This window comes from Balaenoptera physalus (genome assembly GCF_965194825.1).
Source record: "Balaenoptera physalus genome assembly, chromosome: 17".
Classification (NCBI taxonomy): Eukaryota; Metazoa; Chordata; class Mammalia; order Artiodactyla; family Balaenopteridae; genus Balaenoptera; species Balaenoptera physalus.
The window spans coordinates 24395315-24410417 of NC_138895.1; the positions used below are offsets into that span (position 1 = coordinate 24395315).

The 15103-nt window shown below is 36.2% G+C and overlaps 1 protein-coding gene and 1 long non-coding RNA gene across 3 annotated transcripts in view; both read left to right on the plus strand.

Moving 5' to 3' along the window:
• The window catches only part of LOC309646515, a 124185-nt gene that overhangs the window by 63007 nt on the left and 46075 nt on the right, over positions 1–15103 (plus strand). The window lies entirely within an intron of this gene.
• The window catches only part of ZBTB10 (zinc finger and BTB domain containing 10), a 41834-nt gene that overhangs the window by 20560 nt on the left and 6171 nt on the right, over positions 1–15103 (plus strand). For both annotated transcript variants that reach the window (XM_082432842.1, XM_082432843.1), the window contains one exon: positions 10174–10272. In XM_082432842.1, coding sequence (XP_082288968.1) covers positions 10174–10272 — 99 coding nt within the window. The remainder of the gene's footprint in view (positions 1–10173; positions 10273–15103) is intronic.

The window sequence follows — 15103 nt, forward strand, 5'->3', positions numbered from 1 at the left end:
AATAGACTTTCTTAAGAAAGTCTATTTACTATTAATACTACACTACATAAAGTGCTCAAAGCTTTGAGCACTTTATGTTTTGTCTTAATTTTTAATGTAGAAGACCTTGAAGCAATTCTCAGAATTAGAGCTACATTGTCTTTTTCTGCATGAATTAATCATTTAGTAGTATGGTGGGAACCCTGTAGTGTTTTTTTTTTTAATTTATATAGATAACACGCAATATAAGGAGTTAGCAGATTTTTTTGTATAGTAGTTGATTGACAAAACTAATTAGAGCTAACCCCATTCTTAAAATTAATGCCACACATAATTGGAGTGATTCAAAGAGAAGAAAAGCAGTAATTTGAACCACAGTGCATGCTTTCAAAAATAACATTGCTAGTGATTATCTTAGCAAGCACTCCTAGCTGTATCAATGGACTAGGTCTATCATAAATTAATTTTTGGTAGTCTAGTATGCTTTTAACTTATCTCTAATATCTTATAAATGAAAATTCTGTTATGTCATTGATACCACATTAGTATATGATGAACCTTGCTTAACTCACAAGTTTGGTTGTATCAGTGATGTGCTACATTCCAGCTGTTAAAACTTTTCACAACTTTTTAGTGCCTCTGAATCCACCTTCATTCAGTGGCAGAAAATGGGTCCTGTAAGAGCTAGAACATAATATGATACAGAGCCAGAGGCTGGCAAATTTTTACTGTAAAGGGCCAACCAGTAAATATTTTTGGGTTCGTTGGTCATAAAGTCAGTTACTTAAGTCTGTCATTGTAGCATGAAAGCAGTCACAGACAGTATGTAAACAAATGAACATGGGTGTGTTCCAGTGTTGCCAACTTTTGGTATAGCAGTGGGTCTTAATCATGGCTGCATGTTGGCATTACTTGGGAACTTTACAGGCCGTCATGATTCTTGGATCTCTCTGCTAGGGATATAGATTTAATTGGTTTGGGATGTGGCCTGTTTGTTGAAACTTTTATAAACCCTGCAGGTGATTGTGTTGTGAACCAAGGTTGAAATCCGCTGATGTAGAGGAAAGAGCCCAAATTGAATCAGGATTGGGAAGTGAGCTCTGCCACTTACTATATTACCATAATCAAATTAAGCTAAACTCGTGCCCTCGGTTTCCTCTTCTTTAGAATATGCTATTTATTTTATAGGGTTATTATGAAAAATGATAAATACAAAAACATAGCTGACATGGTCATCTTAGTCCCCCTTAAAGGCTGTTGAGATTATTTAAAATCAGTTTTCCAGTGCAGTGTACTTTCTACCAAATTCTAGATAGGTGGTCTTATAGCCTCAGCCTGACCTTTTGTTTTAATACTTAGAATACATTTTTAAGCAGCCTGTTCCAAGGTAGAATGAATATCATTATTGGGAAGTTACTTTATATTGTGCTAAAATTTGCTTCTCTTTAACTTCCTAATTCTAACGTTTTTAGTAGTATAATCTGAGCCTGACCTCTAATCTCTCTAATCAACCTGATAACCCTTCAGATATTAACATTTAAAAAATTCCCCTGAAGTCCCCTTCTTCTAGGCTAAGTCCTGTACCTCCCACCTTGTGAACTCCAAACCCTTTTACACCCTTCTTAACAGTCATAGACAGTTTGTTTCACCCTGAAATTTTGGTGCACAGAATTGACTAGAACTCTGCAGGCAAATTCTGACCAGTAAAGAACACAGTGGGTCTGTATTTACCAAGGTTAAGGCCTTTCTCAAGGTCATTCAGTTAGTAAAAATAGAGGCAGGTTCCATGTTAGGACTGTCTGGCATTAAAACCTTGGCAGTTAATAAACTAGTGACCCAGTCTTTTAAAAAATGAGGTCCATTTAAAACTTGTAACATTTTAATGAATTCCACATTAATGGTTATACTTTTTTTCATTTTCACTTATTGAAAAAATAGTGAAATTTTTCAGTGAAATAAATGCTTTTAAACGTACTTAAAATTCTATACCTAAACATCTGAAAAGTAGTGGTGAATTACACATTTAGTCTATAAGCAGTGCTTGGCATATTTGGATTTGTGGGTCTCTTGTAGGAACTGTGACTTCCCAGATTCTTAAGCCTACTATTTGTAAATCACAACTCTAAATAATGTTGTCTTCTTGTCATATAATGTTGAAGGTGGTATTTGGATGCCTCATAAATATAATTGAGATATTGAGATAGGAAGGTTTAGGGATTGTATTCAGATGGTATTTTTTTTAATCTTAAAGAAGCTAATATACCTATTATTTGACTCAATACTGGGATTCCCTTCAAATCATTTTTGATACATGAAGATATTTGGAAGTGGAACTCAGGAAAAGTTAGAAACTTCTGTCTTTTTTACTGTCTTATTGGGGTTTATGGGATAATTAAAACTGTTAGGAAAAACAATTCTGGGTAATAAAATAGGAAAAACAGGAGTCATTTAATGAGTTCCTTTGATAATGTAAAAATTTCAAAACCTCATCTTCCTGATTTACAGCCAGAAAACAAATTTCAGCCAAAAAAAGTACATGTAAATCTAAGATTAGAAATTAAATTGTAGGGGCAAAAATAACTAATGCCTACATTGTTTCACACAGTGTGTTCATCTGTAGTGTTAGAACAAGTCAGGTGTGTTAATCCCATTTTTGATCTACTCTGGACTCATGGAACATTGGGTTTTCTGAATCTGTATTTTTGTATTATTTGTGCCAGTCACACTGGCAAGTTGCCCCCATTGTAAATAACTGTTCACTGCATGTAATACGTACATTTTATGTATGCATGCAATACATACCTCATTTTGAACAAAGATTTTTAATGACTGACAAGAAACAAATTATCAAAATACAAATAAAATTTAGCAATAAAGAAGTGTGCTAGCCAAGGGTGTTAATATGGTTAGCCTAATTAAAATTGCTTTTTGTTGGTTCTAAGATGATAAGAAACCCTTCAAAGTGAGGAAACATACCAGTTCTGTGGGATGACAAACTTTTCTGGTACTGAATTCTGAAAGGAATTTCTCCAGTGGGGTTTTGTATAGTTGACACCAAGTAGTATAATCTACAATTTCCTCAAAAGCATTTTCTAGTAAATGCAACAGTATATTATATAATTTTTATCTAATAAAAACTGGTAAAATTTCATCTAGATAATTGAATTTTTCATGATGCCGTACAAATAGTCAGATGCAAGGTGGTTTTAGTTGATCAAAGGATGTAATTTAGGGTTCTTTTAAACAATCTAAACGTTCCTTTCTCTCATCTGTACTTTGGATGGGAAAACAGCTTTGTGGCATTTGTGAATTTTTATTAATTCCAACAAGTAGAGTTGAATTCATGTTTAAGCTTTAACATCTTTAATTTGTGTAATTGTCTTTTGGTTAAAAAGCATTTAATTCGAGTATTTAGAAAACAACTTTGAGAAAAGAATGCTCAAATTATATATCTTTAAGATATCCTAATGAGTCATACTTGAAGTAGTGAATTACCAGCACTTATGCCCTTCTATATTTGGGGTGATAATTGATACACGGCATCACTTTCAGATGTTGCAGAATCTTGAAATGCTTTCTTAAATGATCTTTTTTTTTAAATTTAAACATTTTTACAACTTTGAAAATTGGCTGTCTGATTTGAGATTTTCCAATATTTTGGCCATGCCATATAAAGTTACTGTATGAACTACTTAAAATGTTTCCACTTAACTTGGCTTGAGTTCATCACACATAATGTCTCTAATTAGAAGGAAAGAAAATTTCATAATTATGAAATCTTGGAGGCTATAAATCAAAGCTTTTAAAAATCATTTTGGCAACAAAACCTGATAATCAATTGGCAGCAAAACCACCTATTTATATTTTTTACTTATTTCCTAAAATGTGAATATCCATATGTTTCGTTGCAGAAATACCATTTTGATTACAGGTTACTACCCTACACCCACTGGGGGTGTTGTAGTTATTACTGGCCTAAAATCTGAAAATTTATGCATTCTACATCTTAGCCCAAGTGTTTTACATAACAGGTTTATGGACCTGGATTAGTTCTTTCTTCTTAAGGGATTCCAGATGTACTGCTTTACGTTGCAGGCATCCTTTTGGTTGAGTATGTTACAAAGGATGAACTACAAGTGACTTAAAGTCATTTTTCTCTAGAAACTTACATTTGGGTATTAAATGGTAGTTTGAAGGCCTGATGCTCATTTTAAAAAATGAATGTCCACCACTAGCTAATGGACTGCAAACTATACTAATATATAAGACTCCTCAATATTTAATCTTAAAAGGATGATAATAGGTAACTATATGGTAATAAGAATATTCTGCCATCTTTCTTTTCCTTCTTTACTTTCCTTTGCCTAGTGTTTCTTTCCCTTCCCTGTCTGCCGTATCTGATCCAAGAGATGGCTACACTAATGATCATTCTCTTCAAGTTATAAGCCTTAAAGAAATAGAATTTGTGTGGCCAGACTAAAGCTGTGTGTTGAGGAAGCCTTATGTGGATCAGTTATAAAAGCATTTTTGTGACTTCTACCTGTTGATGGGATTAAGCTGTCTAAACCCTGTGTCAACCCCTGACAATTTTTGTAAGACTAAATTTTTTTTTCTGATATAGCTTTAATATTCTGGGGTGACCAGAAAGTTTATGTTATAATCACATATTATTACTTTTCTGGGACTCCAAAATAGCTTTCCACATCATAAGAGGAAATTTGGTAATAAAATTTTTATTTAAATCCGCAAAAAACTGAGCAACAGGTCAGGTGATATTGCTGTCAAGATTGAGAACTTGTTCACAATAGGATGGCTGTGGGGTAGAAACATACCAGTGCAGTGTGATAAATGTTAAAATCAGAAGTATGGCAGAGGGTGCAATGGGGGGGGGGGTTCCTGACTGCTCATAAGAGTTGGAGAAAGCTTCATAGAGTTGGATCTTGTATTGTATAGGAGTTTGCCAGGAGAGGGTGCAAGGTGGCAAGAAATTGGAGTAAGTGGGTGAAAGAATAGAAAGGGGAGTGTCGTAGGGGTAGATGAGGTTGGGTCAAACGTTAGGGCCAGATTGTAATTCTCTGTTTGACATGGTAATAAATTGTGAATTTTATTTTATAGACTCTGAGGCAGTGAGAGGTTTTAAATTAGGGATCCGAGCTGTATATATTTGCCTTTAACACAAAGGCATTTGGAGGGTGTTGTTTATGAATTGGAGAGGGGAGTGTCCCGAGGAGACCTGTTAAGGCCCAGTCATGGAAGAAATAACAGCCTTGTTTGAATAGAAGCAAAGAAACAGTAGAGCCTAGTCTGTCATTTGAATCATCGAGTTTGGAGGTAAAGGGAAACTGCTATTTGTTGAGTTTCTAGGCTGCTATAGAACTGTCAAGGGTGCTTTGTATAATTCATTTGCAACTGAATTTACTCTCCACTGAAAGGGAAAAAAACTCGAAAACAGTGAATGAATAGAAAAAAATCTATAACTGTTTATGAAAAAAAATCAGACTTAGTTCTCTGAAACTGTCTTCAGAGAAATTTGTTGCTAGTATATATTTACATGAAAACAAAAGTTGAATAGACCTTACTGAGTTTTTGTAGGATGGAGTTGTAGTTATTTCTAGAACTTTGATTTCTGATGTCCTCTCTCATATTTCATTCTTTTCAAGAATATTTGTGTTTTAAGAAAATCTGGATTAGTCTGCACCTGCCTTATGTTTGGAATTTTGAGAACCAAAAGCAAACGGTCAGGGAGACCTCCTTCCCAACATAGCTTTGTTTAGCACTACAGGCAGGTGCCGTACTAAGCACCAGATGCTTTGGAAGTGATGCTAGCCCAATGTGGTCCAAGAGAAACCTATAGCCACATGCACCAAGATTAAACTCATTTAAGGACATCATGATTTATGTTGCACTTTATAATTTATGCAGTATTTTTATTTACTAATGTTACTTTTCATAACAACTTTGTGAAGTGGGTAAATATTGCTACTCTTTCCTTGTGAAGAAAGTTAAGTTATGATTGTTATAAATTTGGGAGAAGGTAGAGACTGAGATTTATACCATTCTTTTTCATCTCATTCTCTTTGCATTGCTTGGTAATCAGGTTTTTAAAAAACCCATGAATAAGATGTCATTTTTTTAAAGAATGCAATACATGGTTAATCAGAGAAGTATAAAAAAGTGCATTCTAAGGAGGAAGTTGCTTTGAAGATAGACAAAAATGTATTACTTAAAGAACAGTGACAGCTAATAACTAGGTACACTTAAGATTTTGGAGGTGCTTTTGTTAAGTAAAGAGGTTAATAGAGTGAAGGCTGGTTTGGCACAGAGTGTAGGTAGGTTTGTTTTTGTTCGTTTAGCAGTAGATATCAAGTATCACTAGGAAAGTAAGTTTAAGATGTTTATAATTCTGCACTCATTTCCAACATTGCAGATTGTACTTTTTTTTTTTTTAATTGCCTGGTTAGTGCCAGGTTTGGTGCTCATGTTGTCAGGAGGCAGTGTAATACAGTTAACAAACAGTGCAGCACTCTGCGCTAGCTTTAGTTTCCTCTTAAAGGTTGAGGATAAGAATATTCTTAACTATATAAATATGTAGTGAAATTTAAATGAGATTGCATATACAAAAAGACTTTATGCATAAAACCTGTTTTTTTTTTTCTCTTATGGAGGGGGTCAGCTATTATCTGTTCACTGAAGAAAATACGTTTGTAAAAATAGAAGAAATTGCACACGGCTTAGCATTTAGCTCTGATTATTTGAATGGTATTACATAGTGTACATATACCTCCTATTTTCTTATAAAACTAATGTTTTAATAGCTCTTCAAAAAAGGTCTTTTGTTGTTTGCAAAGAGGTCTCAGCCCTTTTTGCTAACTTTACATTAAGAGAAAGATTTCTATAGGAAGGTCACGAATGTCACAAAAGCAAAGTATATTAGAGTTTACTTTTTTGAGAAAAAGATGATGACCAAGAGTTCCTGGTGAAGCAGAATATATATATATTTTTTAATTAATTAATTTATTTATTTTTTGGCTGCATTGGGTCTTCGTTGCAGCGCGTGGGCTTCTCATTGCGGTGGCTTCTCTTGTTGCAGAGCACAGGCTTTAGGTACGTGGGCTTCAGTAGTTGTGGCTCACGGGCTCTAGAGCACAGGTTCAGTAGTTGTGGTACATGGGCTTAGTTGCTCCGCGGCATGTGGGATCTTCCCGGACCACGGCTCGAATCTGTGTCCCCTGCATTGGCAGGTGGGGTCTTAACCACTGCGCCATCAGGGAAGTCCCAGAATATATTCTTTTTTTTTTTTTTTAATTTATTTTATTATTTTATTTTATTTATTTATTGTTTCTGGCTGTGTTGGGTCTCCGTTGCTGCACGCGGGGCTTTCTCTAGTTGCAGCGAGTGGGGGCTTCACATTGCGGTGGCTTCTCTTGTTGTGGAGCACGGGCTCTAGGCGTGCAGGCTTCAGTAGTTGTGGCATGCGGGCTCAGTAGTTGTGGCTCGCAGGCTCTAGAGCACAGGCTCAGTAGTTGTGGCACACAGGCTTAGTTGCTCCGCGGCATGTGGGATCTTCCTGGACCAGGGCTTGAACCCACGTCCCCTGCATTGGCAGGTGGATTCTTAACCACTGAGTCACCAGGGAAGCCCCCAGAATATATTCTTGTATCAAGTGATTGGTTGGTTGCCTGGCTTCTATCTTACTCACATCAACTCAGCTGATTAAAAATAAGTTGCTAGGTGGGTTGTGATTTCAAATAAGGTACAGCAGTGATATGATGTATTGATGCCTAAGTTAAGCGTGGTTTTTGAAAGCTGTTGTCAACCTGGACGAGCTCACCTATTTTAAGATTTATTTTTGGTATCAAGAACCAAGTAGTTGGTACCTTTCAAATGGGTTTTAACATCTGTAGTATGGATGTGATTTTGTTATTGTACGCAGAAAGAATACATTTGCCATCTATTAAGTTTTTAGGTTGAGGTATTCTGTATTAGTGTCCATGTAGCATTAAAGATCACAAATTAAATCCTAATACTTGAAAGCCTTGAACAAATCACTATAGAATATTACGTAAATAGAAACACCCTGTATTTACAAACCTGCTTGGCAGAATTTTAAGAAGTGCCCTCGGAACAGACTGTACACTTTAGAATAATGACTTTTTTCAAAAGATGCTGGATGCTGGGAAAAGTAACATTTTTTAAGTAATGATTTAAATTTTATTTTTTGATTATTGAAATATATTTAACTTTTCATAGGAAAGCAAAGCCACTAAATTTCAATTAATTAATTTTCAGTTAATCGATGTTTTAGTGTTATTATATACTGGAAAACTGAGAAATTATTTTTTTTCCTTTTTTTTTTTTTTTTGCTGCGCCACATGGCTTTCAGGATCTTAGTTCACTGACCAGAGATTAAACCCAAGCCACGGCAGTGAAATTGCTGGATCCTAACTACTGGACTGCCAGGGAACTCCGGAGAAATTATTCTTCATAAGTTTAAATTAGTAATACAGGTTGCAACAGGCAGACTACTGAAGCCAACATTTAACAACATTTGTTGAAAAGCCTTTTATTTGTCATGCATTATGATAAATACTGGGAAAATAAAATCTAGATAGTATCCCTGCTCTCAAGGAACAGGAAAGGAGTCTGTGTCTATTTACTGTTCCTTCTGACTTCCAACCCATTTACTCTAGGCAGTAACCTCACGTTCTACTGTTTTAAGTTACGAGAAAATAAAAGCCAATAGACATTTCGTCTTTAAGTGCCTGTCTTCAAACTTCTCTCTGTATATACTGATTGTCTTAACGCTTCTGGATCCCAGACTCCTTAGCAATCTTACAAAATTGATAATTCCTTCTTTTTGCAGTATTTCTTCAGTGTCTTCTCCCTTTCTTGGTGACTTATTCCTTTTAGTATTTAAACATGTTTGTTTATTCCATCTTAAAAAAAACCCAAAACTCGTACCCTATATCTCACTCTTGCCCTTTACAGTCACATTTCTCAGATTGTCTGTATGTATCTCTAATTCATCTTCCATTCACAGCACAGGCCATTCTCACTCTTTCTACTTGCCAGCTGATCCACCAGTACCACTCTAAGATCACCAGGTGACCTCCAAGGTGCTCAGTATTTATTGAATGAAATGAAAGTAACTAACACCTACTTCAGTCTCCATCTTGAATTCTTGGTAGTATAGGATGGTGACACCAAAGATGAGTCTTGAATGGGAGGTAGAGGAGAGATTGCTTATTAAAAGTGGCATTTGAAAAATGTCTTCTGAGACTTTGATTTGAGGAGTAGATAGTACCAGTGGGATGATGCTAGATTCATAAATAGAAACCTGAATATTAGGACCTTGTATTCTAAATTAAGGAGTTTGAAGGTTATCCTAAAAACTGGTGAATTGATGATTTTAAGTAAAGGAGCAACATGATTTATGTTGTCGAAAGATCTTTCTGGCAATGTTGTGGGAAATGAAGAGTGAACACTGTATTTTGCAGCAAGGGGACCAAGAAACTGTTGAAGTAATTCACTAACTAATCCAGGAGAATAATGATGAGTGCCTGAATTAAGGCAGCGGTAGAGAAAAAGAAGAGATGGAACAGATTCAAGGGAAATAACAGATTGGAACCAAAAGTACTATCTCATTAGTATGCCCTTTATGCTGCTTTTCCATATTTCAAGATTAACTCTTAGGAATTACCTCTTCTCTGAAGTCTTCCTTTACTAATCTAGTATTAATTGGTCTTTTCCACTTCTGAACCAGTACAGAAACAATGTTTTACATATCTAGTGCTTAACACTAGCAGTAGCAGCTATCTTTTGGGTATCAGACACCATAATTGTAACACTTGGCTTGCATTAACTAATTAAATTTCCTTATCAAATCTATGATATAGGTAGATGCATATGAGGAAACTGAGGCACATGCTTGTACAAATGGAGCCAGGCTCTAAAGCTCATTCTTAATCTAGTGTGCTGGTGTTCCTGTGGAGTGTGCACTTGTTCCTGTGGTTGAAAAACATGTCTTAGGTATGCTTTTGTGCCTTGTAGCGTTAACCACATAGTAGCTATTCAGTACTTGCAGATATCCTCTATTTAGTCTGCATAAGAAACAATTCCAAGAAGAGAGTGGTGTTCTGGGTGATGGCTGTTGTGTGGTTGTAAATAACAGATTATTCTGTATCTCCTTTTCAGATCTGGATGGTGCTCTACTCTCAGGGCCAGATTGTGATAGGAATGTGAATACAAATTTATTGGCTGAAGCCGGCTCCAGTCAAGATGGAGGTGATGCTGGTAAGTACAATAGAATTTTAGCAGGAGTACCTTTAAGAGGATTTGAAGATTGGGAGGTATTTGTGTATGTGTTTATTAAGGACCTACTGCAGTTTCTCTTCCTTAAAGAAAAGTATTAGGTATAAACAGTTTCAGTCTGCGGCAGCTATGTTGATTGTAGAATTTAGAAGCCTGGTAAATACAAATGGATAGGTATTTCTTGTTTGAGGGAGTCATTTATTCAGAGTTGTTAAAACTCTTAAATATCAAAAGCAATTAAGTTAATAGAGCTTGTGGCTTTCTGCTAGTATATAGATGGAATAAGAATGGTAACTATCAGAATGGTTGACTAATGTATTTTAATTAGCTTTGATGTAAAATAATAGTGTGGTTGTTGATGACTATAGAAAACGTTAATTCTAAATAGTGATATTTATAACAACTACTTTGGGGGAAGTGCATATGAATACAAAGAATCCATGAATATTCCAAAGAATAATATAGGTAAATTAAAAAGGGAGAAAGCTTTTTTAACAGAAGAATGCCAAGCTAATAAACATAGAAGAATGATAGAATTGGAAAAACACCTGTTTTTCAATGTCCACGGGAAATAATTCAAGGTCATCATTGGATAGTAAGCCACCATTGATGGGCTTATCCCATGATGACTGGGCGAAAGTTTGTTGTAATAGCATTTTCACGTGGTCTCAGTATCATACCACAGGTTACTTTTATTCCCAAAGGAGAAAAGATATCTGTACAGTAAAGAGATCTGATGAACATGATCATAGCCAAGTGATTAAACTTAGTATGCCTCCTGGTATGATGCACTAGCTGGCACACATCACCTGTGTCTTATAGTGTACTTGCCAGAATGTTTCACTCGACTTTATTCATGAGGAGAAAAAAAGATGAATCTCTCCAAATCCAGCACGTCCAGATTCTAAAATGTTAATGCCAAGAAAGACAAGCAGAGGAACCACTAGGTCGAAGGAGACCAATGAGACCAACTTAAATGCATTTTGCATTATGTCAATCTTTTATTATATCATTGATCCAAAAAAAAAAAGAGAATAATGAAGAGGTATTTTGGGGATAATTGGAAAGGTGAATATGTAGTCTGGGTTAAATGATAGTCTTAACAATTTTAAAAATTCTTGGATGTGATAAAGGCACTATGGTTTATATAGGAGGAAGTTCTAAAAGATGCATGCTGTGTTTAGGGGTGAAGTGATGAAGCATGCAAGTTGTTTTCAAATAGTACACAAAGGTATGTATATGTATACATAGAAAGCACATGTGACAAGACTAACATTTGTTGAACATACATAAAGGGATATGGGATATTCAGTGATTCAGTTTCTGTAGCTTTGGAAATCGTTATAAACAATTGATGGGGACCGGGACAACTATGGGGGTACTTTTACAGAAAACTCTCAGGGGCTTTTGAATATACAGTGTGCACGGACCAAAATTAAGCCATAATTCTGAAGAAACTGCCTTAAGGTGGTTTCTCCTAACTGTTGAAAAGAATTTACAAAGATTTTGAAGTTAGCAGTTTACAGATTAGATGCGTTGAATTTTGAACACTTGTCTCTTGTACAGAAAATCACTAATAGTGCCAAGAGTACTTTATTGCACTTTGCTTTCTTGTTTTAGAAATCTGGCTCAAGGATGGGTTTATTTAGTTGGGCATGTGAATTCAGATGTAAAATTTAAATTTGTGCACATAAACATATTCAGTGGAGGACGGTCCATATAATTCACTTCATTCTTAAAAAGCAACTCCTTGATTTAGAGTCATTTCTCTTTAGGGGACATTCTAATGCATTAATGAGTATTTTGGGGAATTCCCTGGCGGTCCAGTGGTTAGGATTCTGTGCTTCCACTGCAGGGGGCATGGGTTCAATCCCTGGTCAGGAAACTAAGATCCTGCAAGTTGCACGGTGCAGCCAAAAAAAAAAAAGAAATAGTATTTTTGCAACTGAGATCCCTTGTGTTACGGGTTTTTTTTTTAAATTATTATCACCTTTAATTATTATTTATTTATTTATTTATTTATTTATTTATTTTGACTGTGTTGGGTCTTCGTTTCTGTGCGAGGGCTTCCTCTAGCTGCGGCAAGTGGGGGCCACTCTTCATCGCGGTGCGCGGGCCTCTCACTATCATGGCCTCTCGTTGCGGAGCACAGGCTCCAGACGCACAGGCTCAGTAGTTGGGGCTCACGGGCCTAGTTGCCCTGCGGCATGTGGGATCCTCCCAGACCAGGGCTCGAACCCGTGTCCCCTGCATTAGCAGGCAGGTTCTCAACCACTGCGCCACCAGGGAAGCCCCTGTGTTAACAGTTCTGACATCAAAAAGAAGTGCTTTCTTCTTAGTTTGCCATTATGGAATAATGTACCCAGAAGGGTGTTATTAAACAGTAAGCACAATTTTAGAACTTAATGACCTTAATGATCCTTCAGTTTTATGAATTGCAAAGGAAATACCTTTTTCAGTTTTCAAATGGGTGTTTTATCAGATTGTTTGAACATTAAATGTATCCTTCTTTGCAATCCAAAATAGTTACCTGAAATTTGCTGTTTGTGTGTTTACTTTTACTGTATATTTGTTTTCTAAATGCATTGGCACAATTTTCTTGGGTGGGCGGGTACTGCCATGATACTAGTCAGTTGGTACCGCCAATTCTGGGCATTTAAATTTTGGTTTGTTTGGGTTGTGGCTTTCTTTTGTTTTTGAAGTCTCCCTTCTTTATTTGTAACAATTGTATTTTAATTTTCTGCATCCTCTAACTCCAAAGTATCCTTTTTCTCCATCCCACTCAAAGGCGTAATACCTTGATTCAAGTTGCTCTTATACTTCCTAAAAGTAATTTGTACTGGTTATAAGAATTTGGAGAGACGAAAGAAGTTTGAGATGAGGCTTTCTTAATTTGAATTACCATTTTGTATTCCACATACGGTTTTCTTGCCTGGACCATGGATGCTTTTTATTGTATCTTACTATAGGTCTAGAGAAACATTTCACGTGTTAAAAATCTTCAATTCTGAATCTTGAGTTATCAAGTCATCACTTGTTTTAGGGCTGCTCTCTTTATTCTTATGCAGTGAATAATATTTTGTTGGATATTAGCATATCTAACATGATTTATGAGGTTAGTTTTCCAAGTTTTTTGAGCAAGTAAAAAATAGTACATGTTAGCACTTTGCTAGATACATTTATTCAACAAATAATTGAATGCTGTATGTTTTGGACATTAGAAATACTGAGGTGAGTAACAGGCACAGTCCTTGCTCTTAGAGCTTACTTTGTTTTGTACTGATTTGGACAAGAGCTATGAATCATAAAACTCAAACTTTATGTAGAAATGTGAAACTGAAAATTGATGAACTTTCACAGGCTACTACTCCCAACCTTATCTCTATCACACACATATAGATATGGTGTCTCACTTTAGGATTCTGAAACTTTACCCCAAGCAGTATTACAGTTAAATTATATAATTATGGATACAGAGGGCTTTCCTAACATTTAAAAAAAAAGTGGGTGAAGGTATTCCAGGTACAAAACAATTTACAATAGTAGTAATGAATTGCAATTTTTAAATACCTTAAGACCTTTCTGTGTTGTTGGGTATTGATACTTTCAATTTTTCCTTAAGAGGGAAATCTTAAGTTCTTTTTTTTTTTTTAATTAATTAATTTATTTATTTATGGCTGTGTTGGGTCTTCGTTTCTGTGCGAGGGCTTTCTCTAGTTGCGGCAAGTGGGGGCACTCTTAATCGCGGTGCGTGGACCTCCCACCATCGCGGCCTCTCTTGTTGCGGAGCACAGGCTCCAGACGTGCAGGCTCAGTAATTGTGGCTCACGGGCCCAGTTGCTCTGCGGCATGTGGGGTCTTCCCAGACCAGGGCTCGAACCCATGTCCCCTGCATTGGCAGGCAGATTCTCAACCACTGCGCCACCAGGGAAGCCCCTTAAGTTCTTTTAATTTTTAAAAGAAGCAGTGTATCTGGGAAGTAGATACAGGAAATTGAATTCTTAGAAAACCCATTCGGCAAGCATTCTTTTATAAAATCGTGTATATGGGAGGAAAATTATTAAATTGCTGCACGAGTGTGCTGTGCATATATCCTAGAAAGCAGTGTTCTAAGCAGGGGAAGGAATAAGTGCAAAGTGCAAAGGCCTTAAAGTGGGAGCCAATTTATCATGGTGGAACAGCACAGAGGCCAGTATGATTGGAAGAGAGTAACCAAGGGGGTGGTTTGGAAACAAGGGCTAGATCAGGTAAGGCTTTGTAGTATATTGGAAGTTTTTGGCTTGTACTATGAGTACGATGGTTAGTCCTTGCTCTGATTTAAAGTTTTAAAAGAATCTCTGATTGCTGTGTTGAGAATAAACTCTAGGAAGGCAGCACAGTGTGAGCTGGGAGACAAGCAGATGGCTATTGAAGATAATCCAGTGGCAGCAGTTGATGGTCAATTGGAATAGGATGTCAATAGTTATGGGGGATTCTGGATATCTTCACATTGCCAAAGGATTCCTGGATCTGAGGAATTACATACATATTCAAGATGGAATTAAATGCAGAGGAGATGATTCCTACTTTAGCTTGTCTGAAGATCCCCAGGCACAAATTCCCTAAGGTTCATTGAGTCTACTTTCCAGACTTTTATTTATTTAAGGATGACATTAGAGAGGTGTTGATGAACCCCCAGATTCCCCGTTACCTTGCACCAGTGTGTCTGAAACAACAAACAAGGGTCTAACAATACAAGAACTTTACATTTGTAATTACCCTATATTTATATTCTTCATCCTTAGCCCATTTCTTCTCAACTGATATGAGACTA